General features: G+C 40.9%; 1 protein-coding gene across 5 annotated transcripts in view; it reads left to right on the top strand.

Moving 5' to 3' along the window:
• grid2 (glutamate receptor, ionotropic, delta 2) overlaps positions 1–27,756 on the top strand; it is a 519,407-nt gene that overhangs the window by 312,946 nt on the left and 178,705 nt on the right. For all 5 annotated transcript variants that reach the window (XR_002278273.2, XM_065950252.1, XM_020643448.3 and 2 more), the window contains exon 5: positions 18,594–18,647. Coding sequence is in view for 4 of the 5 variants with exons in the window: in XM_065950252.1 (XP_065806324.1) it covers positions 18,594–18,647 (54 nt within the window). In the remaining variant the exon portion in view is untranslated. The remainder of the gene's footprint in view (positions 1–18,593; positions 18,648–27,756) is intronic.

Raw genomic sequence — 27,756 nt, 5'->3', positions numbered from 1 at the left:
TGTCACATTTATTGTCGTAGTTTGTGGTCAATTATTAGACTCTGGTTCACTAAGTGAAGAATCTATGATGTGATTGATCCGGTTTTACTGTCTGTAAATCATATGCCTGATGTCATCATGTGAAGATTTGGTTTAATTGCACCACACAACTCAAAAAACAGACAACCACGCCTATAGAGAGAGAGAGACAGCATCCTCAGCCTTTCCCTTTTTATTTTGCAGCTAAAAGGACACTTCAAGGGCTCGGCTGTAGTTCTCTCCTTGAACTTTATCACCAGACTGAGATGGCATTATGTTCTTATCTCAACAAACAGTGTGTGTGTGTGTGTGTGTGTGTGTGTGTGTGTGCGTGCGTGCGTGCGTGCGTGCGTGCGTGCGTGCGTGCGTGCGTGCGTGCGTGCGTGCGTGCGTGCGTGCGTGTGTGTGTGTGTGGGTGGGTGGGAGCATGTATGTGTGTGATGCACGATGACATTAAGGTTTTTATCAGTGCAGAGCTGGAAGCACAATGATTATAGAGCATCACTGCTAACGGGACTGAAAGGTTGTGTTTTTGTGTGCGTGTGGAGTGTGTGTGTGCGCGCGAGTGTGTGTGGGCAAGGAGCACCAAAGGTTAGCGCTATTGACTGCCGCTAGTACAGCCACTAATGGGGATGCCAGTAAGTACTTTGGAGATGATACAGATTTGTGTGTGTGTATGTGTGTGTGTGTGTATGTGTATGTGTGTATGTGTGTTTGTGTGTTTGTGTGTGTGTGTGTGTGTGCGCGCGCGTGTGTCTGTGTCTGTGTGTGTTAGCTTTTCATCACTTTTTTTCTCCTTCATTTTGCCAACATGCTTATCTGTTGTGTAATTCTCTCTCTCTCCCCTGCTGCATACTCAAACACACACACACACACTCCTCACACACACTTTATGTTACCTACACACTGTTCATGGATTGTTTGCCCTACAAGCATCCTTTAGCTCCCTTCTCTTCCACCAGCATGTTTCCATCTCTATCAGTTTATCTTGATTTTATCAGATTATCTCTGTTCACTCTCTCACACACACACACACACACACACACACATACAGACACACAGCATAACTATACATTCTTCATGAGGCAGGTAACAGGTGAGAGTGTGGTGTTTAGAGAATCAATAGAATAGGAAGAATGAACAACAAAGGAAAAGGCCTCTCCTCCCTCCATCCTTCTTACTTCCTCCGCTTCGATTATCGAAACATGTTGTCTGCCGTTACATCCTCTGGTGGGTCCTGTTCTCCGCTCCCGATGACATTTATGCTTTTAAAGACGTGAAATTTGAATTGTTTTTCGGTAAAAGTGAGGGTTTGAAGGGCGGTAGAAAGAGAGGAGAAGAGAGAAATGAGAGGCAAAGAGTCAGTCTCTTGAAACATCCCATAGCAAAGAGAGAGATGGAGCATAGTGACATGAATACAAATGTAAAGGGGCAGTTTATGTGTGAGGAAAATGAAGGCAGAGGAAGGCAAGTAGGGAGGAGAAACAAATTGGGAGAAGACTCGGGGAGGACAACACACACACACACACACACACACACACACAAAGAAACAGATTGAATGGTTGAATGTAGACGACACAGATGCTGTAAGTATAGCTCCTTGCTTACAGCTGACAATAAAGCAGGGGGCTTTCTTCTCCTAAAGCCTCTTACTGTGTATGGCTGAATGGCCACAAACAACATAGTAGCTTTTAAGAAGAGCATGTGACAGACATACACTTTTGTGGTAGATCTGTTTTGTGTGCCTCTTTGTTCTTTTAGTTCTCGATTCAAGCACAAACATTTCCCTTACATCAAAACCCCAGCAGATACAGATGATCTGATTGTTTTAAAGGATACTATAGTATCCTTTAAAGCAATAAATAAATAATTTAAGCTGTGAGTGCTGCCTTTGTAAATCTATTGTGTCATCTGGTAATTGATATATAGAGATTTGAAAAGGTTTTCTTTAAGGTAGTACCTCAAATTAAGATTCTTAACTTAGATTCTTAAAAATAATACCTCAAAAAAGTTGAAATGGTACTTATCTCAATTTCAATCCTGTAAAAACGTAGCTAACTGCTGTGTAGGGACTTGGTTTGGGAACTGGAGGGTCCCAAGTTCAAGTCCCAGTGCGGACCAAAATTTGGAAGCTGCAAAGGTGCCAGGTCACTTCCCGAGTGCTGCCGAGTCACCCTTGAGCTAGACACTGAACCACCAACAGCTCTGGCGCGCTGCTACACACTAGCCCCACTCTGACATCTGGATCGGCTGTGGCTCAGTGGTAGAGTGGGGTTTGATCCCCAGGACCTGCAGAAAGTTATCTGATGTATCGTTGAGCAAGACACTTAACCCGTTAAGTTGCTCCCGCTGCTTCGTCTGCGGCATATGAATGTGTATGAATGGATTAGTTCCTTCTGATGATCCCTTTACGTATACAGCCTCTGCCATCAGTGTGTGAATTGGTTTGAATGGGAAGGTGTGCCCTCCGGTGTAAAAGCGCTTTGAGAGGTCAGAAGACTAACAAAGCGGCCTGTATGGGCTTATCCATTCTCTATAAGTCATCATAGGACTCAAAGGTAAAAGGACACAGCAGATTGGAAAAAACATTTTTCTGTAACCACTGTAATATACATAAGATCCATAGGAGATCACATTGAGTACAGAAAATATTACTAGCTCAAATGGCACGGCACTGCTCCTTTTGCAGGACAGAGTAAGACAAATTTCCCTTTGAGGACAATAGAATATATCTTAGCTTATCTTATTATATTCTAAAATTGCAGTGTGTGAATTTCTTAATTATGTCTTAAAGCAAAGATTAACATTATTCTATCAATGTTTATTCTTTATTTGATTTTTTAAACCATTTAGTTGAATCCCTCTGGATCTTGCTGACGGCAGCTGGAACTAAAACCTGCATCATGATGAAAATTGACAACCCTCTGCTTTGCTGTGTCAAAAAAACACTCACACATACTGTACAGGGTTTCATTTCTGAACACGGTGACCCATGGAGACCCTTTGAAGTGTGTGTGTGTGTGTGTGTGTCTATTTTGTGTGGGATCACTTTGAGTACAGATTTTTGAGTATCTTTTGGATGTACTTGGATGTTGTGACTTTTTGTAAAGGTGTTTATTGATTAGTAATTATTATGTCGTGTATCATATCTGAGACAGCTTGAACTGCATTTTGACCTCATTTTTAGTGTGTTTTTTTCCAAAAGGACTTCTAGGTCAGTGGGGATGAGGAGGATTGCAATAACACATTTAAAATCAAAGCACATTTTTACTGAAGTGCTGGAAAGAAAGGGAAAATGGTCGGACAGGGGGCATTTTTACTGCTGCTTTGTGGTGTAATTTTCCATCCTAACTTTTTGATTGATCTTTCCTGTCACTTTTTATTCCTCTTCCCGTCCCTTATGCACTATGGGCTTCTCATTTCTATATAATCACCAAGATGTATCAGTTCAACACTGTTGGAAACACAAACATAAAAATAATACAATTGAAAACATCTTTGCCATCTTGCACGCTGTCATGAAATCTCCTTCTCTCCCATCTCTCTAATAGGGTCAGACTCGAGGTCGAACAGTCTGCCTCTCACAGGGCCCAGCAGGAAATAGAAGAATAAAATGATGTGATAATTCCGAGGGCAAAAGACATAGACTGTCTTCAGGGTCATTTAATCTGTTATCTTAACTTTGATTTAGGGCACAGTGAGTGTCCCATGGCTTCTATTCAGCTGAAGGCATTTTGTGTCTGAGTTGTGTTTGATGACTTATTTATGAAGCGTCCCACATAGTCTGAGCAAAAGGAACAAGTCCTCCTTTGTGAATAAGTGCAATTGAAATTTTTAATGGCATCCTTGAATGTATCTCAGGTAGGCTGATTCAGCAGAGCATTATAGTCTAAGGTACTCACGCACAGATACAGGCTAAGAAAGATTCCTAAGAACTGCACTTTGGAAAATGTTGCTTATAACCAAAGTGCATACATCAGCTTAATTCAGTCTAGCAAGCCATCAACATGATTTTTTTAGTTTTTAGGCCACAATTGTCTTACAATAGTTGCTTTTAAATCCCATTTGACTAGTTTACAATAAGTCTTTGACTATGACAGTGTTGGTGCATTAGCTGCCTCCACCTGGCATTGGGCCCCTGGTGTATGGCAAAGATTGGTAAGCAACATGGTCAGCAATTTTCAGCCTTGAACTGCAAGAGGAGGGGGGGTAGCAGGTCCTGGTCTGGCCTGTTTGTCGCCATTGGATGTAGCTGTCTTTCACATTGCACAGGTAGAAGTAGGGGCTGATGGTTTATAGTATAGGGGCTAAAGGTGGAGGCGATGGGTGAAGCTACAAACAGAGTAAGAAGATCACATTGCTTGTAAAGCTTGCAGATTGTTGCCCGATGCTGCAGATTGTAACTGGAGTTGTTGGCTGACAGTGTTTACGCAGCTCTTACGGCCAAATTCTATCAGATGCGTGTTCTGTCCCTGATGTGGGTGTTGACGGACGAGGGTGCATGGAGCTGTAACGGACTGAAGCTGACACGCTATGCATACGTATCTGGTGGAATTTCTGGGTTAGCCACCAACTGCAGGTGGAGGTGGCTGCCAGTCATTGTATTACGTCATTCTGTCTTTCATATTGCACAGGTAGATGTAGTGACGGATGTTTTGTTTTTTAAGAGGCTGTGGATGCAGTCATTGTTTGCAATAGCAACCAAATGAATTGGCAGCTTTTGTTTTCTATTGCAGGCTGAAGATGCAGGCATTGGCTTCTTACTGCTGTTGGACATGGTGGATTGGTTACTCATGAAGGTTAGAGTTCTAGGCATGGGTTGTAGCTCTTATCCACAAACTGCCATTGTAAGCCATTGTACTGTATGTTTATGGCAGAGGACTAATTTAGTGTCAGTCATTAGCACTGTTTAGGCTGCGGTAGAAGAAAATGTTTTTTGCTTTAGCTGCAGGTTGAGGCAGCAACCTCATAATGTTAGTACAGGTTGCAAGTTGGGGAATTGTCTGCTGATTTGTGGCAGAGTCTGAAGTTGGAGGTGGTGACTCTTGCTGCTTGGCAGAGGAGGAAGCTGGAGGCTTCTGCTGAAGGCATTGAGGTAGCTGTATTTCATGCACAAGTGGAGACGAAGACTGATGATTTCTCTCAGGTACTGAAGATGAAGACTGCAAGAAGAGGCTGAGATCACAGGAATTCAGCTGCTGCTGTCAGCCACAAATTGACTGTGGAGGCAGCCGCAGTATCCTGCCAGTGGCTCGATTTGAAGGCATTGATGGCAGCTTTCTTTCATAACACACTGGTGAAAACCTATGCTGATGAACAAGTTTCAAGTTGAGGCAGCTGCATTTTGCTGACAGAGGCTTAAATTAGAGGCATTTGAGACAGTTGTCTTCCATTTGGTTTTCGGCAGAGGCTGCATTCGGAGCCAGAAGCTCCTTTTGGCTGCTTGTAGTGGCTTCGAATTCAAGCAGAGATTGCTGCTGTGTTGTAGAGGCATGAGGTGGGGGCATGAGGTAGTCACTATCAGCAACACTCTGCATTTGGAGCCAGAAATTGCAGGTTGATGACAAAGGCTGAAGGCGGTTTCATGGGGAAAGCTTTAAGCCACAACTGCAACATAAGGCATCCTCAGGAGACTTAAGTTTCAACTGCAATTTCTAAGGTAGAAACTGCAGTTGGTTCTGGCAAACCGACATTGCTTCCAAAAGTGTGCAGATTGGGTCGGAGATTCTGGTGTTTTGAAAATGTTAATTTTAGAGTCTTGGGCACAATTTGTAGGATGATGCTTTGGCTATTGATGTTTGGTAGAGGCTGATTTGGAGGCAGTAGGGTTGTTGTTTTGCAGAGTCTGCGGTTGTATGCGTGAGCTGAAGCTCCAGATGTAAGACAGACTACAGGTGGAAGCTGATGCAGGTTGCTGGTTGTGGCTGGAGTGTTCGAGGCAACTGTCCTTAATATTTGGCATGTGGAAGTTGAGACTGATGTGTCTGAAGGTGAAGGCATCGACTAAAGGTTTTTCTTGGCAGATGGAACAGGCAGGGCTAGCGTCTTATGGCTTGTATAGGCTTTAACTTGAGTTGGATTCATGGGCTGCAGCTTTACGCTAGGCACGACTTGGAGTTGGTCATGGCAGCTGCTGCATAGGAGTGATGCAGTAAACTACCAGTGAAGGCGATTGTAATTTGCTTGCAGAGGCTTGAGTTTAAGGCATTGGTGGCAGCTGTCTTTTATTTTGTAAAAGTAGAGATAGAGGCTGATGTGTTTTCTTTTTTGTAGCAGAATCGTTTTCATTTAAAGTTGATTAATGTTAATGATTTTTTTTCCCCTTTATTTAAAAACCCCTTAATGATGTCAGCCAGTCCCCCTGAGTTACCTGTAAGACATGAGTGCAGAGTGAGGTCAACTCCTCTGGCTGACATCTTTAGCATATGCTTCAACCCCTGGAGGCCAGATAAGATGTGTAATTGAGGACTAGAACAGCTGCTGCTCTGCACCGTATACAGCTGGTTATTCCCCTTTTTGCTCAGTCATTCTAACACCAACCCTCAATGCAGTGACACGAATGTGACCTCTCTGTCTCGCTTGACAAATGCTTAATCTCTTGATGTAAGGTTTATATATTAACTGTAATAATTAGTCATTTAGCATATGTAGGAATATGACTCAAAGTGACCCACATTGCAGAAATGATTTATGCACCCATATTAGTAAGAGAGAATAGATAAATCCTCATTTGAATAGCATCAATTCATAACAGATTTCATTTTACACAAGAGCAGGTCTAGACCTTTCTCTATTTCATGTTATTTACAGAGAACCAACATTAATCAATCATGAGCAAAGCACTGGCAGCATTAAGCAAAGTAACAGTGGAAACAGAAACTTCCTCTTAACAGGCAGAAACCTTGAGCAGAACCAGACCTATGTGGAAAAGCCATCTGCTGCAACTGTGTTAGGCTTACAGAAAGTGAGAAAGAAAGAGAATGAGAAGCAAAATGAACAACGACAACAACAACAACAACAACAACAACAACAACAACAAATACAACAGATTTAAAGCCATAGTGTGAGTAATGTTGGTAAAAAGTATGTGAATAGGAACAGCAAAGTGTGAAATTCAACTAATCAACTAACCTTAACAATTGTAATGACGATCAATGGGGAAGTCAGATTATGTTAATTGAAGTCGAGCAGGTTTTTAAATTAATGTGAACAGTTATTATAATGATAATAGATTTAAGACTTGTATTCATAGTTGTGGCAGTTGGAGTCCGATAGACAGCAGCAGGATTGTCTGCAGCATAGGAACCTACTAAACAAGGGAGCTCAGGAACTCCTTTAGTAGGTTCATGAAGATTTCAAGTTTCTGACATGCAGTTATATGATATAAATGCATAAAGATATCTAGAAAGATGGAGGGAGAGAAGAGAGCTGTGTCAGGGCCCCCTGGTAGTCTAAGCCTATAGCAGCATAACTACGGCCTGGTCCAAGCCTAAGCCAGCCCTTACTATATTCTAAATCAGAAATGAAAGTTTTGAGCCTCTTAAACTCTTAAAGGTCAAGAGGGTGCCTGCCTCCCGGACACGGACTGGTAGATGATTCCAAAGGATAGGGGCCTGATAATTGAAAGCTCTACCTCCCATACTACTTTTAGTGTAGTTCTGGGAGCATGATCTTTTAGAAGGGTATCATGGCACCATGAGCTCTTTAATGAACAACACCATAAATGAATGGATAAAAAGTAACCTTTTGACCACAGCAGGCTTTGTCAGTATAGCATAAAAGGTATTCTCCTTTTAAGTGATGATAAAAATGTCATCAGTAAACAGCTGCCAGCTGTAAGTAAGTAGATTGCAGTTATTTGCTTGGTTATTTAAGGCATTTCCAATAATCTTCTGCTTTTCTATTGATATTTTTAAGAAGAAGTTTCACACAGATAGATAGAAGCCATGCCGTTGATTAAAACAATCATCAATTTGTGCCTTGGGGTTGAATTAGTATCTGTCAGCATGGAGCAGCTAAGCACTGCAGTGCTGTTGCTTTGAGTGTGCGCACTCATTTCTATCTTTTCATGTTATTTATGATTGCTCAGAATAAAATCAAAGCTTTAATAGGTTTGTCTTGAAAGTATTTCTGTGTATATGTGCAGTTTGATGGGACGTTTTACAGTGCATGTACTGTTTGGATTCCTGAGTTTATGTGCAGTATGTGTGCTTTTGTGTATGACTGACACTTGTAAAGATAAATCCATATCTAGTGTCATGAACAGTTGACCTGTGCTGTACTGTTCGTATCGAGCAGTCAAAGAGAAGGGTAGAGGGTGTGAGAGATGAACAGCTGCACAGCCTGGCTGCAGATGGGATGAAAAGAGGTAGAGGAGTCGTTTTTTATTGGGTCAAAGATCAGTCAACCTGTAGAGGCAGAGCTGGCTCATAGCAACACTTCAGCAGCTTGGTCAGCACACAAAAATGTACCTCACACGCTCATTCTTTCTCTCCATCACAAACATATACAGGCTTACTCCCTCACTGTCTGTCCATCCATCCATCTCCATCTGCCTCCCGCTCAATCACTCTAACACATAAACCTCTCAGCCAACCTTTCAGTCCTCCTGTCTGACCCTGCTGGAGGCAATTTCAGCGGGTACGGCTCTGACATTTAAGGCCATGAGTTCACCTGTGCTCTACGTCTCCTCTGCCCTGTTTCTCTCTACACTGACATGAACAATCATCGGTTTTGGCTCCTGATCTATGCTGGGTGTTTTTATTTTGCTACAGCAGTTGTAAAAAAGTTTTACACAGGCTTGTAAAAGCTTGTAATGTTAGGATGATTGTTTCCTCTTTTGGCTTATATTCTACTTTAAACGTTATATTGGCACTGCAGCAAGATAAGTAAACAACATAACTTTGAATTAAAGGCCTGCTATTGGTGTGTAAAATATTTTAAGTGTACAGAGTCTCTTTAAACTGTATAGTGTTGTAATCCAAGTTGCTTTTTTGTAAAGTAGAAGTGCAGAATATGTATCAATTACTGCTCTGAAACTTTGCCCGCGTTTAGTATGAATAGCCAACACTGAAAGTCAATTTAAGGCAGGCCGTCCACCAACGATCCAGAGGAACCTACGAGACATGACAGCTCAGGAGCTCCCCGGAAAAGATGTGGTTAGTAACTGAGATTTACAGATAGTGATCTGCAGTAATATGATGTGATTGCACAGAAAGATAGAAAGAGAGAGGGAGCTATTGGAGCTCAAGGTGCCAGTTCCCCCGGTAGTCTAAGCCTATAGCAGCATAACTAGGAGCTGGTCCATACTGTACCTGCGACAGCCCTAACTATAAGATTTATCAAATAGGCAAGTTTTAAGTCTATTCTTAAAAGTACAGAATGTGTCTGTCGTCCGGACCCTGACTGGTAGATGATTCCAAAGGAGAGGGGTCTGATAACTGAAGGCTTTACCTCCTATAATACATTTAGAGACTGCAGGTACCACGAGCAGGTCATGCATTCTGGGATCAACTACACAGCAAGATTGCAAACTCAATGCTTAAAACAAATGATACTAGAAAGAGCTACATAGCAGCTGCATGGAAACCAGATGTTGTGGACTTTGCAGCACACAACCCTGTTTCCTGTTCTGTGTTTTATAAACCAGTGTAACTTATATTCTGGATTTTATGGTAAACATTTCATTCAATGGGAGGGCTTCATGGTACAACCGCAGATCTAGTGTTTTTTAATCTACTCAAGAAATTAAAGGCCAAGTAGTTTGCATTTATTAAATATGCTGTCAAATCTTCATTTTTCAAATTACTTTAAACCGATTACCAAACAATGCACTTTGTAAATGGATATTTAATATGGGTTGCTGACATGCATACTCAATGTGTGAAAGGAAAAAAAAAATCCTCTATGCTGTTATACCTCTTGAAAGGCAGTTAAGGAAATCAATTAACATACACAGACACACATACACACACACATACAAATGCACACACACACACACACACACACACACACACACACACACACACACACACACACACAACCTTAGACCTATCAAGACAGCTTGTTCTATTTGTTCCAGCCATTGATCTGTTCAAATCTAAATGTCAGGTTGCATATCGTCATATTTGCTCAAACTGGTTGGTGTGTATGTGTGCAGTTGTATGTTTGTGTGTGTGTGTGTGTGTGTGTGTGTGTGTGTGTGTGTTATACTTTCTCTCTGAGGATTTGGCAGTGCTTGGATCTGCGATCTGATCAATAAACTGAAAGGCCGACCGTTCACACACATGCCGGCGCAGACCTGTGTGCGCCTTAGTACCCTGTACGCAGGGTTTGAAAATGATGGATGTCCAGCATGTTGGCCCTGTTACCCTTTGCCATCACAACACATGCTATCAAAGACTTTTGCTGTCCTGGCATTATATTGTATGTCATACAGGGAGAGAAAGGGAGGAGACAGAAAGAGAAATATATAGAGAGAGGAGAGAGAAAACATGTAGCTGGGGAGAAATGTCTGCTGAAAAGACAAAACAAAAAGGAATGACTCCTTTGCTCTTTCCCCTCTTGTTTTCATAAGAAAGTGAGTGATTGATCAATAATGCCGATGGCATGTGTGGTGGTTTGGTGAGCAGGGCAAGACCTTGTCAAGATGAGCTTTAGTGGCTTTTGTTGTGTGTGACAGCGCTGTGTTGGTGTGTGTGCAAACCCTGTGTGAGGAGGTCTCTGACTTCATCCTCCTCAAACACACACACACACACACACGCACACACACACACACACACACACACACACACACACACACACACACACACACACACACACATGGAATCTGCATTCTCCAATATCCCCCGGTGTCTTCCCCCCCACCTCTCTCTCTGTCTCACTTGCACACAAGCACAACCTTTATAGACTTTGTGGATCATTGGTGTGTGACCTAGCTGGATCCGACTAATTAAGCAGACAGTAATGGCTGTGATTTAGAGTCATTAGTTGTTGGGAGGAACCACACAGGCCTTTGACACCCCTCTGACTCATGTCTCGCAGTGGTCCAGTGCATCCAAGACCATGACTTTATTTCAGTGCTTCGTGCTTCCTGAAGATTTTGCCTTTAAAGCCTATACCGCTACGTATGAAAAAAAGGACTCTGATTATCAGCTCTCTTAGAATTTTAGTTGGACGCTCTCACCCTAAACCAAAAGTCTGTAAAGTCTACCAAAACAATTTCAACAAATTCTTGCATGTTTTCATCCAGATTTATCTGTAGAATTTAGAGGTAATGCTTCGCAGTATGTATCAAAATGGTTGAATCAGCCATTGTTGCTGCTCGTAAGATAAAAAAGGTTTTTGGGTTAAGAAAAAGGAGAACAAAACTTTACTGCTTCTTCCACTTCTGGCCTGTGCATCTCAACAGAATGCACCACTGGGTGCTTCATGTCTGACAGCTAGTGTTGGAAGGCTAAGTTACAGCTTACATACAAAATCCAAACAGCATTGTGGGACTGAATTAATAAAGTATTAATAATTAATTTGATCAACCATATCTGTGCAGACTGGCAAGGGTGACAACATTTTATCGTTTAGCCAGCTAAATTACAATAAACCATCTTTGTCTTATGAAATATAAATTCATGAATTGTATATTTATCTCTTTCATATCCGACAGTTATAATTGTATATGTCGTGTAAAAAAAACATACAAAGAAATTGTTCTCACAGATATAAAATGAAGACTTGACCCATTCAAATTGTAGAAATGTATAAAGTGCTACTTCCATGTTTGTATCATAGCTGTGGTCAAAAACTCTTCCGGAGACCTTTCCTCCTTTTTTTTACGGACTAAAACCTCTGTCATGTTTCATCAATCCATTAATCACATATGTGTCCAACTCAATCACTGAACACTTTGATCAAATGTGCACCATTACTCTACCACACTGTAAGTGCATACCTTTTATGCCTGAATGGCCCCACTATATATTAGATTTATCACTTACTTGGTTCCCTAAACCATTTTTCTTTGATTTCTCTGCTTTTTAGTGTCAAACAGGAGATCTTATGTGACTTTTAATACACATAATAAAGACTGTTCATGTATTCTTGTCTTGGTGTCTTGGTGTCTGTTAGCTAACTCTCTTAGGGCAGGATGTTCTCCCCTTGACTCGTGTAAAACTTACCAGCACTCCACCTGATCTCATGTGTCTGCAACTCATGCAAACAAGCCACATGGCAACAAATCCTAAAACAAACTGTATGTGACAGGACAATACCTAACATGACAATTCACCTCTTCATTCAAAGCTGTCATATCCCAGATGGGTAGGGTGTGTTCATGTCCCTACATGACAAGTGGGGTAGCATCTAATCTATTCCCGGATGATGTATGTGAGTTTATGTGGAGGGGGCTACACATTCACATTAGTTTATTCATATTACATGACAGCAAAGGAACAAACAGAATGCTTGAGATTAGCGGTCTTAGCACATACAGAATACGTGCCAATGGAGTGCCTGTTGGTGCATGTACAAGTATATGTTTGCCTGTTTGCATGCTATATCAGCACTGCTCCTCTGCCATGTATGAGAATCCACAGAGTACAGCAGTGGCAGGATGTACGGCCCTCTACCTAACAAGGTCTTCTTCACACACTGTTTACGTACTTGACATCAAGATACACACAATCAGTAATGCATAAGGCACACAGTGGGAGAAGCATGAGTGAGGCGAGTGACATTAAGCCTTAATGGCAGCAGTGGCATACAGCCTTTGTGATCTATCAGAGCGAAAGTGCCGCAGCTAGCATGTACTCAATGCTCATTTCATAAACAGGGAAAGCAAAAAAAAGGGATTGAAGGGGAGAGAGATATTGTTAAATTAAATTTAAAGGTGAGGGTGTGGGGATCGCTGCTCTCCTTTTTTCGTACAAATGGTCGTGTTCTATTGTGATCAGTGACCGACTTTTGAGAAATGTGTGTTGAAAACGTGGAACATAGACGGAGAGTGGAAGGGAACACAGGAGGAATGTGCAGAGAGCTAACATAGTTGCTAATTGCTAAATAGCTGATGGTCTGTCAACCTAAAGGCTGAAGGTTTGATCTCCAGCTCCTGCAGTCACATGTCAAAGTGTCAGTGGGCAAGACGCTGAACCTCAAATTCTTCCTGCTGCTGCGTTAGCGGTGGGTCAATTGTATTACATTTAAAGTTGTTGTGTCTGCTCAATGCAAAGCATCTTACAACAAATATAATGTACATTGTATTTCATTTAATTAGTATGGAAGCCCCAATAGGACCTGCATCCATATGACTTTACCCTGTTTATTAATTTACACTCTACTTTTTATCGTATTATTTTGGGATGACATTGCCGTTTCTTTTCCTACTCGAGGAGTAAGCAGAAATGACTCATTATCCATGGGGGAAAAAAAAGAAAAGGAAGATGTATGGCTGCATGTCGAAGCAGGGCCTCAGTAAATTAGCCCTCTTTTCTCATTGGATCTTTTTTTCCTTTCAGCGTGATGGATGAACAAACATACAAAGATAGAAAAGTGGGAATGGAAATTTCAGCAGCAACTATTGATTTAACACATACATTGTGTGTTTTAGCCAAGGAACAAGTGAGGAATTAATCTTAATGGTCTTAATTGGTCATTTACATTAACCCAACTGAGATATACTGTATTAATAAATCATTAGATAATCATTTGTTTTTAAAAATTCTTAAAATGGACAGAGTGATCACTTTGCTCATTCGAAGTCCCTGATTAACTTTTAATCAGTGACTGAGCCATTAATGAATCATTAATTACCCTGGTGGTGCCCCCTCAAGTAAAGTCATACATCATCCTGAGTACTGATTCATTGATTAGTAGGTCAGTCCTGATTGTTTCTTCCATTCCTTATTAACTGCTCGAAAAGAGACATCGAAACATTGGTTGGGATAATACATGCTTTGGGATTACAGTTCTCAAATCACAAGCTACATTTTTCTTCTTTTCCTATCAGCATCCCTTCTCCCTCTGTCTCGCCATTCACCCATCCTTATTGCCCACCCTCCTCTCATTTTTCCCTCTACTTCTTAGTTTCTCTATTTGTCTTGCATCTTGCAGCATTCAGGTGGAATGAGTGATTGAAGATGATAACATGAATCAATCACTCCCACCTCAAGCTCCAGACACAGACAACTAAACCCAGCAAGCAGCTCCGCAGACACAGAAACACAATATAATTACAGTAATCCAAAAGCGCGCTTTGATGGCGCATGTTGAAGTCATCAGTGGATGCATCACCACACATAGGACTGCTGGTAAAGTAACTTCTCTCTGAGCAGACAGTGTCTACACTGTGAGGTAATGCAGCGGTGCAAGTAGATCAGTAGGGGTGTGCGTGCTGGTGCTCTTTCTCGTGATTATTGTGTGTGTGTGTGTGTGTGTGTGTGTGTGTGTGTGTGTGTGTGTGTGTGTGTGTGTGTGTGTGTGTGTGTGTGTGTGTGTGTGTGTGTGTGTGTGTGTGTGTGTGTGTGTGTGTGTGTGTGTACTTCCACAGCTTGTGCTTGCATGTTTAAGTGTGAAGCTTGAATATTCCTACTTTGGAGGCTGGGCTGTGGGCTATTTGCTTGATTTCATCACAAATAGTGCATGAAATTAAATTACACAACTAATTTTCAATTTGGAGCACTTTATTCAACAGCAACGCCCACTCTGCCTCTTCAAGCTTCCCCCACAATGTACTTGGGCAATATTTGTATTTGCATTTAATTTTTCTTACTCCCTCTCTCACACACAGAAACACAAACAGCCATAAACACATTTGATGCTAAACAGTGTATACAAGGCACAGACGATTGATCATAGAGAAAAATAAATCAACTTTACATGTGTACAAATTATTACTTACTTTTTATGTATGTGTGTTTACATGTGCAGTCTTAATAAATCTGCCCTGCTCTTGTCAAGTCAGGTCTTGGAATGAGCAGCAAACCTTGAATTCTGCATGTCAGCCGGGCCTTGGCAGAGTCAACGATTTTCTGTTTGTTGGCCTCCTTCAGGAGTGACAGGTAGACAGGGATCACCACAGGATCAAACCGGTGTTTGTCCTGATCGCGGTCCACTCTATGAAACACGTTTGAGAGCGAGGTCCATGGTGGTACGATGTTGCAGATCAGCCCGTAGTCCTCTGTCTGCCTATGAGACTTTGAGAAAAGGCTTACTTATATTGACACCCAGTGATTGGATTTGTCCTGGACCTCTGTGTGTGTGTGTGTGTGTGTGTGTGTGTGTGTATTTGATCTGGTGACTTCAGAGAGTGAGAACTGAGCAGAATTGAAGCTTTTGTGGAGCTGGTCGTAGAGGTCAGCGTGATCCCTGTGGTGGTATTAAGGGGAACGAGGCCTCAGGGACTCCTACCTGCCATGTTAGCATTGAGTTGTTAACAAGGCCTCGGTAGTTTGTTAGTTTGTGTGTGTGGACAAATGCTCATGCACACAGACAAGGCAGTCTGGGATGTTCGTTGTAGCTGCTTCCTGCGAGTATATGTATGTGAGAGAAAGAGAGGGGGGGGGGGGGGGGGGGGGAGTATTGAACTGTTCCAACCCCAATGGAGTCACATCTACTGTTAGGAGTCTGCCCTTTCGCTAATTAGCTTGAAACATCTGTCCAGGCGGCTGCCAGAGGGAGGTTAGAATGGGAGGAAGGAAAAAACCTCACATACAAGCAAACATCATCAGCATATACATATTTACATTTACCAAATCCCATTCACACAGTTTTGCATTTTCTTTCTTTGCACTTAAGCCCTCGTGAATATTGTCTAAACATCTTAATGAGCGCCAAAGGAATGGGAGACGGAAGGACAGTTAGACAGAGAAACAAAACAGGCGGAGGAACGTTGAGACGACAGTTTGCAAAACTTCCATCCTTTCCTCTCTCTGTTACCTCGCTCCCTTCCTTACTGCTTATTGTTTGTGCTTTGTATTAAAGGGCTCCAGTAGTTCTAATGATTCTCATTGTTTAGATTTCAACTGTGGGAGAAAGGACTGTAGAGTTGGAGAAAATATGGCAGAAATCTTGTTCTGCATCCCTCTCCATCATCCCTCTCCATGCGTTACACTCTCTCTGTCGTTACAATGTTTCCTGTAGTAAGAGTGTTTTACGGCAGCCGTCGCTGTTATAATGATGAAGTTTTATGGAGACTCTGTGGGAGATTAAACCACTATTAGCCACGCTCCGTCACCCTCTCCAGCTGTTGCCTTTTGTTTACGGCTAAAAAGTGTTTTATGGCACACGGCACTACAGTCACCTAGACAATTATAGCTAATGATATACGAGTGGCACTGTATTTTTACACCAGGAGTGCAGAGAGGAGAGGAAGGATAGGGGTTAAGAGAGAGGGAAGGAAAAGAAGCGGGTGCAGTCACAGAGTGAGAAGCGAGCAATTAGAGGAGAGCAGAGATGATGGGATGAAGGGTGAGGCAGGAGCAACGACGAGAGAGGAAAATTAAAGGGTCGGGAAGGAGGAAATGAGGGGGGGAAGAGGTGAGAGGCGGAAACAAGTGTTTCTGAAAAAAGGAGAGTCAAAAGCGAGGTAATAAGACTGAACCCAGGGTTTTTGTTTGGAACAAAATGACAGAGATGGAATGTGATGAGAGGATCAGATAAAAGGTGGAAGACAAGATGGAGATGATGGACGGAGACAGAAAGGAAGGATTTGGTTTGAATAGAGAACAACCTCTCAAAGTTTCTCTTTAATGTGGCAGCGATCCCATAGTGATCTCACATCGCTCAGCATTTCCCCAAAGATCAAACAGTTGGCTCGCTTCAGACAAACAGGCAGACACGTCACAGACACACCTCCGCCCGTACATGGACCTCCTTTCATTCAACAAGATACTGACGCGCACACCCCAGCACATGGTCACACCTGTACACTGTTGTACTTGCACGTCAATTTTTCAATACCTTATAGGGCTAACAATGACAGATGATTTATTCCTATCTGGCAAAAAAACTGTTTCTCATGTTACAAAAGATAACTAAAAACATGTTTAACTGCTGTTCTCTTACTCCCCAAATCTTGAATTATTATCTGTTTATCCATGGCTAAACCACTTCCAAGTTGTATAGAATATTAGGAATATAATTGCTCTGAGTGTAAAAACAGGTTTAAAAATAGATGTTGAACACCCATATACTCGTATTCACAGAGCTTATAGATTCACATTTTCTTCTTTTGCTTTGATTATTGTTGTTAGTGTACATTTATAAACTTAAATTCATGAGTTCATGGCTCTGTCTATATGTTTCTTTACCCTTTGGGTAAAAAAGGCAAAACTAAAAACACATTTTCTAATCATTAAAAGTGAATCATTTTCTAACTGGGTGCAAATGGAATATGGACGTCAGTAAGTAGCTGTTCTCATAATGTGTTCCTGACCTCTGTTTTATGGGGTACATAGAAAGGAGGCAGGGTATGGTAAGGAAGGAAGAATGTAATCAGACTTTATTTGTACAGCATTTTTCATACAATAATAATACAGCACAAAGTGCTTTACAGACACACAATCCCCCCCATACACCACAATCCATGCACAAGGTAGAATATAAGCCTTAAGGAAAGGACTCTGAAAAGCAGGTATGCTGATGAACTGAGGAGACGCTTTCATGAATTTAAAATGAGGAAGCACAGGAGGTAAGATTAAAATGTTAAAACACAAGATGAGCAAAAACAACTACAACAAACAAAATGTTTCACCCCAATGCTTTAGGAACTGAAGGAGGAACGGTCTCTCCATATTACTTCACAACATAAAGTTATGTACGAACATGCTGTAGCTCTGTCTGGCTCTCCTAATGTGTCCTCCCTTTGTGTGCACTCGCTGTCTCTCTCATCGAGTCGGCACCGTTTCATAGTGTCCTTGCTGCAGTGTTTAACAATTATGTAGTCATTGGTTAGGAGTTGACTCTTATAAATATTTCATTTGCAGCATTAACAATTCATGGGAGAGTTTTATTCCCTGTGTTGAAACAAAATATTTTAAGGCAGTGTATTTGTAGCTTTGTGTGTGTGTGACTAAGAAGTCGGCAAAGCAGGAGAAAGAGGGTGAGGTGTGTCCCCTCAGAAGTTTGTCAAAGGTGTGTAAATTGGTGTGAGAAGCTCTAATGTTGAGATTAAAGTGTGCGTTTGTGTGGGTGTTTGTGAGTGTTCCGTCACACACAAACAAGCTGCATTATATTTGCATGTGTTTGAAAAGATTTCTTGAATCATACCTTGAGCACCTTTGATACGAGTTCTCTTAAATCACTTATGCCGAGTTCAACACACTGCGGTTCAGCCTTGCACATTTCCATAATGTTCTCTTCCGTAATACTCACAGTAAAGTTACCATGCCTTACATTGTCTGAACCAGGAAAGAACCTGTATTTAAATATGGAAGACACATATATATTGATATAAAACACAAGTAGACTTCTTGTCTCCTAAAAATGAGAAAAGTTTAATCTTTCCATAAACCCTTTATTCTTTGCAGGAGAAATAGCATCCTGTCCCTTTAAATCTAAATCTTCTGTGTTTTGTTGTGTTGCAGGTGGTGGAGACCAACTTGGTAGCCTTCGATTGTCACTGGATCCTGATTAATGAGGTAAGTGCCGTGGAAATGATTTATGGATCCCTTACTCAAGGGGCCTTCAGTTCATCTTATTGTTTCAATTATCCAGAGAATATTTATGGGTTTGGATTCGGAGCCTCTTCAATCTCTGCATTGTTTTCAGTCTTTGACGAGAACGGGGCTTGAACGTGTTTTTTTTTTTCGACTCCTTTTGTTTCAGCTCAGCCAATAACACACCAAACTTGATGACCAAGGACAATTATGTTCATTTTAGTGAGCAATGGGAAAAACAATACAGTAAAGATTTTATATACCTTATCCTCTAAACTTATGACAGATGGAGCCGCTGTACACAAACAGAAGTTGGGAGAAAGGTGACTTTGGTAGAATTCTTGTTTATGAGCTCATATTTTCACAGTCTAAATCAGTATATCTACTTAATTATTAAGAGCTGCCTTGTTTGACTGAGGAGGACAAACACTGACAGTCTACAAAGTAAGTTCCCTCCTGTAATGTTTGTCTCACCCATGTTCTCACTTGCTTATCAGAAGGATTAAACAATACATGGTCACATATTATACTCCTTTTGATGAAGTTTAAATAAGCTTCAGGGGACCCTAAAAAATGTCCTGGAAGTTTCTTGCCAAAGATCCACTCTGATCCTGTATTTTATCATGCCTATAAACCCCTCTATTTCAGGCCTGCTCAGAACAGGCTGTTTCTGTGTCTGCAGCTTTAAATGTAAATGAGCTAAGTCTGGCCACGCCCCCTCTCTGGAAGGGCTTGGTGGCTTGGGCTTTCTTCCTCCATGCCCTATTGTCTATGGTGATTAGGTTGAGTCAGGCTAGAACAAACACCTAGCTGTTTGGTCTCAAAGCAGTGAGCAGACAAGACAAAAACAGTGCAAATATTGTAAATGACCGGTGAGCTGCACAAATAGCTCGACCAACATGATTCAGCCCGTAAACAGCGCTCTGTTGAGAAGCGGAAAAACATATAAAGCGGGAAGACGATTTGAAACACTCCACGCCCAAACAAGGGCAAGAGCCACAGAGGATCACTGTCTTAAGGATGTGGGCTGATGAGTAACTCGATAGCGCCAATTTAGTGACCCGGCTTTTCCAAAGCATAACTGAAAAAAGTTAACACAAAGTTTTTTTCTTTTTTTAATGGGTCAGTAGCTTAAAAGCTTTCTGTGCTTTAAGGCCAGAAACACAAGCTGCACCTTTTTTTTTATTTAAATAGATGTTCCTTATCTATTTCTGTATGCTGAGCACTTTGTGAAATGTAACTGTGAAAGGTGCTACATAAATAAAGTTTGGTACTAACTTACATATTTATTTGTGCTCTAGCCAACATATATTTTCTTCATTTGTAGCAATTTGGTTTTAAATCTCAAGGAAGTTCTGTAGGAAATGTCCCTTTTTCAAAAATAAAAATCTGCATTATTTTAGTAGTAACTATAAAACCTTTAAATTATGAAGAATCTGCAAAGATAGAGAACTGGAGAGGAATAAAAACACATTTATTTATGAGTTGACTTAAATAGCATATCTCTATAAAATGTGGAAATTGTGATGAAATGCGAATCTTGAACCCAGTATCATGGTACATTTTAGCTCATGAGTTCATCCTATTGTTTCATCTCTGCTGATCAGGCTCCCTTTGGTCATTAGAAAAATAATTAAACTTTAATATTGGCTGTTATTTCATGGTAATGTTCAAAAAGGATCACATCTTTGATCTTGCATCATGAGAAGGGCCCTTTACGGAAACAGCAGGATCAGCTACATTTGTGTGTGTGTGTGTGTGTGTGTGTGTGTGTGTGTGTGTGTGTGTGTGTGTGTGTGTGTGTGTGTGTGTGTGTGTGTGTGTGTGTGTGTGTGTGTGTGTGTGTGTGTGTGTGTGTGTGTGTGTGTGTGTGTGTGTGTGTGTGTGTGTGTGTGTGTGTGTGTGTGTGTGTTTTTGGGATTCTAGTGCACTTACAGCTAATGCATTGTGTCTCATCTCCCTTGGGCATTATAGTGAACTGGCAGTCCACAGCAGGAGGGCCACACTACCACACACACACACACACACACACACACAAACACACACGCATGCCCGCATGCACACCAACAAGTTCATAAAAACAACCACATACACAAGTGGATGTATTAAGGGAAGAAAAAAGAGGAAAACCCATATTTGATAGAAAAACAAGACAAGATATTCAGATGCTTTGGTTTACTTCACTCTCTCTCTCTCTCTCTCTCTCTCTCTCTCTTTGTCCCATTTTTGAACTACAGCTTGTAAATGCTGTCAATGCTACGCGGCTCACAAGTCCTTTTACTCGCTCACTTATCCACAGAAAGCATTTCATTTTTTAACCAAATGTTAGCATGCATGGCATCCATTAATGCCGCAGGGACAGACGATCATTATTTTCTGATGTTCGCTTTTAAAATGTCAGTCTTGCTATTTGAAGGTTTCTCTTGGAAGGATGACAGGCTGCAGTAACATTGTCAGAATCCCAGCGTGTACTCCATACAACCTCTTCGAGTTGTTTTTTGAATTTTCTCCAATGCTAATACTGGTAGGGAGTGAGAGAGACATAAAAAGCCTTGAACATGCACTTAAATGAAGATGGCGGACTTATCATAGGTAGACATGTAGATTAATCTCACTCAAAGGAGGACTCTGTTTTTGTTACTGACGTCACAGCAGGATCGCCACTTAAATGTGTCTCCTCTGTTAATTGAAACAGATTGCATTCTTTAATGTAACACTATGAGACTTCATGTAAAAACTGCAGATTTCGTTACACAAAATATGTCTCATACTTTTCAGTCCTAGCAGACTGTCTTTATACACTCTGGCAGATGGCAATGTCAAGCAGCCGACTGGGCAGTCAATCATCACCTGACTGCCTGGTACGCTCTGTTCACATCTAAATGTGTAAAAGACAGCGTTCATATTGTTCTGCATCCTGGTTTTGTCTTACACTCTTCAGGTTTCCAGGCGGCATGCCTGCTCTGTGCTTTGTTTTCTGGGAGGGTTAACATGTTGTTCTGCAGCCTGTTTCTATGTCTAACAGCATGTAACCTGTAACACTTTGTACCTGCTGTCTTTGAGGAAGCTGGGGTGAAATGCAGCCTGACAGACCAGCAGATCCCTCCACTCGTTAATGTTTAAACAATGAGAGAATTTAACTGAAGTATGTTTTTATACTAAAGCTACGCTATGTTAAAATAGTTAATTCAAATTACGGTAAAAATCTAATTTTTTGATCATTGTATGTCACTAACAATATTAAATATAAACGTTTATGTATTTATTTTTTTAAAAAGAGAGAACTCATCAGGTCTGAAACAGTTTCAAACCAGCATCATCAGGTTGTTTTTTTTCCATTGGAATGTTAAAGCTGCTTACTGCCAATTTCATATTTTTTTTAACAGGGGCGTCTCCAAACTTTTTATGTCCGGGATGTCCTAACTCAGAAACTATGCAAAGGTGGCAGGAAGTATGTGTACACATACATTAATGATTGGCATTTAATTACCTTTCCTATCTTCATTAATCATATCTTCCTTACATATTTACATTCAGGTTTTTTCATAGAGATATGTTTTTAACCTTTGCACATTTGCACAAAACCCCTGAAAACGTTCTGAAGTTTTCGTGTTGCTAACAGCACTCTAAGCTTTTTATGCCCTTCATTTTAGAGGGACAGGACAGTGGATGGAGTCAGAAATCGGGGAGAGAGAGAGAGAGTGGGGAATAACATGTGGGGAAAGAAGCCACAGTTTGGATATGAACCCCGCATGGAGGACTATAGTTTCCATACATGGAGCGCGTACTAACCACTAAGCTACAGATAGACTGTTATTGGTTAATTTTAACACAAGCCACGCCTCTGACGTGACAAATAGTCCATCTTTGTTTTGGAATTTGGAGTGACACCAGTAGTAGCATGGGTCCTAATGGAATCTTATTGGCCACCCCTTGTGGACATGCCTCCTAATTAGAGAGATCTCATAATTCCATTGGCTAGTTGCCAGCATGTGATACCGTCATGATATCGTCGAATCATTGCAAACAGACAATCGTTGGCACCTTAAAACTCCTACTTAGGGCGAAAAAGCCTACCAGCTAACATTAGAGGCCAGTAGTGTTCATTTAGAAGGTGTTGTTCTTGTAAGTCAGTCACATTATTTAGTACATCACTTGACATTTTGGACTCAATGTTCCGTACAGTAACTCAGCCCCTTCTCTCAGAAGTGTAAAGTGTCATGTTTTTGGGATGACACTACCAGGCTCTCTCACACGCTCTGTTACTCTCCCGACTAAAGGTCACAGCACAGTGTAAATCGTCATTTAAAACACAGCAGGAACCAGTTGAGCAGAATGAGCAGTATAGGAGCAGACAGGAAAGGGTCAAAGGCAGGACTGAAGGTTAAAATCTTTTCTCTCTCTCTTGTCATGTTAGCCGTGCTTTGGCACAACACAACGATTCCACACATACCTCCACCAATGGTGCAATATTGCACAAATATTTTTCACCTTATGGTTTCTAAGTTCTTGAGCAGAGAAAAAAACGTTGCCTGCCTATTCCCATAAATGGTATCTGAATGAGTTGAACTGCTAATTTAGCCTAGTCACTGATATTCATCCCAACTGCTCAAACTATTAAACTCCCAGGAGAAGTCAAGGTCATTTTGCAACTATAACTTTGAGAGATAAGAGAAAAATAACAGTGCATACTGAAGAGGAGAGGGGAAGAGAGATTAAAGCAGAAGAAACAACAGATGTCTACAAGTTAAAAGAAGAAGAGACGAGAGCCGGTGAAGCAAAGAGAAAAGAGGAAAAGGCTTTAAAAGATTAGAGAGAAAAAGAACAACGTGAAGGGAAAGTGAAGTCATTCCACTTATTTGCAAACAGAATAAATAGTAAGGGATCCTAATACACTTTTAAACTTCCATTCTACAGCACTGATAGAGTTGGGCACGCTCAATAATCCGGTGGGACCGTTAATCATTAATTATTGTTGTTAATTTTATGATTTATTTTTAATGTTGACGTTAATTTGAAAAACAATCATCGAAACCTTTAACTTCTAGTCAATTCAGTTTCTGGTAATGTCCAAATCCAGCTCTTACACGGTAAGATAGATCGCGGACCACTGTTTTAAGTATAAACAATAATTATAAGATTTGTCCAACACTGTTGTCTTGATTTGTACTTTGCCTGTTATTGTGCCGAAATGTATCCTATTTTTGTCTTTTTCTCTTCCGTCTTGGTTTTTTAATAATTTAATTTGTGTGGATTTTGAGTTCATGTTTGTACAAGTGGACCCCAGGAAGAGTAGGTGATATTAAGGTAGTGACTAATGGAGATCCAAATAAACAAATCAACAAATAAACTGGCCACCTCCTGTACACTGGGCGCTCTTATTTTGAAATGCTGCTTGACAGTAAGTACTTCCGGAGCACCTTGAGTCTAAAGACAATGGTGATAGCCTATATCAAAAAAGTTTGTGGTATTTGTAAATGTTCAATACATCATGTATCTAAAGAACTCAAATCTCCTGACATTGCAAAATGTTGATGTTTTTGTTGTGTTTGACAATACCAGAGTTACATTAAAAAAAGTGACTATTAGCCAAATCCGTCTGTGGTTACCATAGTTACAAGCGATGATGAAAATGGAAAGTGTCCTAACGAATGCCACTTTGCTCAGTTCTTTTATTGTAATGCCAAAAATACAAATCATATGTGTCTTTACGACACCTACGGACACATTTGTCTGAAAGTGGGCAGATAACGCGGTCATTCTTTAAACCCTAACACCGGTGTACGTTGACATTCATTTCAGTTAATTAACTTGGCATACTGTGGTACATGTCGGATTATATTTTCCCAGATTATTTTGAGAAGATAACAGATGTATAAAATCTGCTCAGAAACTTTTGTTTGGGCCACATCCAGTTTGCTGGCCAGCTTAGAATATAGAACAGCTTCAATGCAAACTGTGTTTGGATGACTTCAACAACGGGGGGGGGGGGCTATAGACAAAGAAAAGTCAGAAGGAATCAAGTGAGATTAAATATTTATGTATCTGCTAAGCCCTTTTTATGCATTCATGAGAAAGCAGGCTCCATCTTTTCCGTTCTCTTTCCCTCCCATTCACTCAAAAGTGTAGTAAAAGTCACAAATGCATTAAAAAGATATCAGGGAAAGGTTTGCAGCCTTCTTTTTAATGATGCAGTGTCTTAATCCATCAAGATCAAGATTAAAATTCAGTCACACACTATTTGGAAGAAGACACAATATTCCCTCCACGGGCTTTATACGTGAAGTCCTCTAGCAGAGTGTTTAAAATGGATGAGCGGCGATGATATTTTGTCATACGTAATGTCTTCGAGTACTGGCTCTTTGGAGAATGAATATTCCTGTGTGGGGAAGTGTTCTCCCTCCCTGTGGTTTATTATGGATGAGGGGGTACTGTATGGTTGTCATAATTCTGCTTTATCTACAGCCAGCAGTCAGACAGTCCCACTGAGGGGGAGTTCACAGTTCATAATTGATCATCCTTTCTCTCCACATCTCCTTCGTTCTGCTCAGGATGAGAGGATGAGGATGAGGGGGGAAATAATAAGGGACACTCATGGCTTCTCATTCTCTTAAGTTTGGTGGAGAACTCCACCGCACATTTTCTGAATATCTTCATCGTCCTTCGTCCGCTGTCATGCTATCATCCCTAATCTTTGTTCACAGCGGTTTGCTCATCATTTTCACTCCGTCTTTTCATTTCTGTCTTTTTGTCTGACGAGGGACTGAGCACATGGTAATGAGATGAGACCAGATTAGGCTTTTCTGTCAGTTTTGGCTCCTAACACATCCCTGCATGATACCCAGTGAGAGCCATGAAACTGGAATTTGGGGGATTTTCATGCTTTGAATGTAATTGAAGGATTATGCGGTCTTCCAAGGTTTATTTGCAAACATTAGGTCAATGAAACCACATCAAAACCCATTACACAAAGTCCAAAAATGTACCGTGGTCAATGCCACTGGAAACATACTCAAGGTCACAGTCATTGTCGGCTTTACTCTTAGTTTAACTAAAGGAGATTGTTGTTTCCAGAGGAGAATCAAGCAGAGGGAGATCCAGTTAACATTTGTTCACTGTCTGGGCACAGCTGGAAGTTTCCCAGTGTGACTGCAGCCATCTCAGACTACTGATGATGCTAAGCTGCTCTCCTGGAGCTGTTGGATGTTTAGTGCCTTGTTTAAGGCAAATGTAAGACTTTCTTTATCCACGGTCTCCTTCTGTTTGCTCTTGATGTGGAACATTCAAGTCTTTATTATCATTGAGGAAGAAACAGTGAAGCATCTCCCGGAGCAGCATAGTGAAACTTGAAAAAGTGGTATTATTAATAGATAAAATTAACAAAATAAAACTCGATGAAAAAAGCATTTATATGCTAAATGGAACAAAAATAAAAAAAGACGAAAATTCAAACATCAGTATCTTCATGTTATAAGTTAAAGTAGAATTGTTGGTATATGATACTAAGTCCTGTGTTAGTTTTGCTATTGCAAAATGCTCATGGTCATTGGTCTTTCCTAATTTGTAGTTAGCTTTCCGTGTGTTTATTTCTTTTTCTCACACTTCATCCTTTTCTTCTTTCGCTGTATCCCTCATCGCCATCTGATATTTAAAGATATGGAGAAATGTCCAGTCTGGATGAAACTTGCCCTGTCTGGATGTGTTGGAACATGGAGTACTAGCACAGAAACAAGACGGTGACAGAGAAGAAAGAAAGCCAGAGAACTTCTAGTAGCTGTTGATTAAAACTGCCAAAAGTGAATGTGCTTTCCCAGATTTGTTTTGTTTTTCCCAACTTTGAACTTTTATATACAAGCAAAACAGAGGGATTTTGTGTTCTCAGAGAAAAAAGGGGCGATCAGGCAAAGAAAGGGTCAAAGAATAAATAAAACCATCTTTTTTTCCCCTCCTTCATCTGCAGATTAGAAGAGAGAAAGGGGGATTTGTTGTCTCTGGGGAAGATGTGGGGAGAGGGAGCGGGAGGGGATGAGAAGAGAAAGGGCGAAGGACAAAGTATGGGGTCAGGGATGAAGTGCCGCAAAGAATTGATGCTGAGGGATGTTTTTTCTGCTTTTGACTCCTATTTTCAAATAAAAAACTGCAGGTGAGGATCTGGCGCTCTCGGGGAATTGAGGAAAGGACGGAGAGGTGATGGGTGAAGGCCAGTGGAGACGCCTGCAGACCAAAACTTGAAGTTTATGGAGTAAACAACTCATGATTCACTCCATTTATGAGCTCCTGGGTATTTTGGGAGTGTTTTTCCCCAATGCCTCTGATGTCAATTGGTTAGATTTGAAGCACAGAACTGAGGAGCAATAACTTATCAGGACAGAATAATAAAACATTTTAAAAAAAAGTTGTTTTGGGGAAAATAGATTACCAATCGTGCTACTTCTGTTCAAATGCTGATTAGGACTTAATGATTGAATAGGTCATTGAAAACAAGGCAGATATGACGATGAATAGGTGTGATGATAGATTTTCCCAAACTGACAATACAGTAATAAGGCAACTATGATTATTTTCATTAGGTTTCATTCTAACTCAACACTTGACATGATTGACATGATTTATTTTGATCTTTGATTGGAGAAGCAGAGAGGCAGTAAACAGGCCTGTGGGAAGTTATGGGAGAAGCTACACATGAAGTCAATGCCAAGTGTGTACCTGAACCCAAAAACGTGACAGCATGGTTTGATCCTATACTACTATCTAACATAGTTTGCTGTAGGTATGTACTTCATGCTGTGTTCAACAGTAGTATGAAGTATGACTGTCAGTCGGTGGTTATTTTGCAGTATTCTAGGCTGCAGCTAAGCTGCTTTAACGTCTTTGAATGTGGAATTAAAACAACAGCGCAGCTGAAGGCAAACGCCATCACAGTGTAGCATCCACCAACGGTCTGGAAAAAGCTGACAAGTAATACATTTAGATTTTCATGATGAGCATCAAAAAAGATCTCTGATCTGTTGCTTTGCATTGTGGGAAACAGTATGCAAAGAAGACTGGTCTGATGCATACTCTAGATTATTTTCAAATCAGTACGACAACC

The sequence above is a fragment of the Labrus bergylta genome, chromosome 2, assembly GCF_963930695.1.
Source record: "Labrus bergylta chromosome 2, fLabBer1.1, whole genome shotgun sequence".
Lineage (NCBI taxonomy): Eukaryota > Metazoa > Chordata > Actinopteri > Labriformes > Labridae > Labrus > Labrus bergylta.
This window is presented reverse-complemented; position numbering and strand designations above follow the sequence as displayed.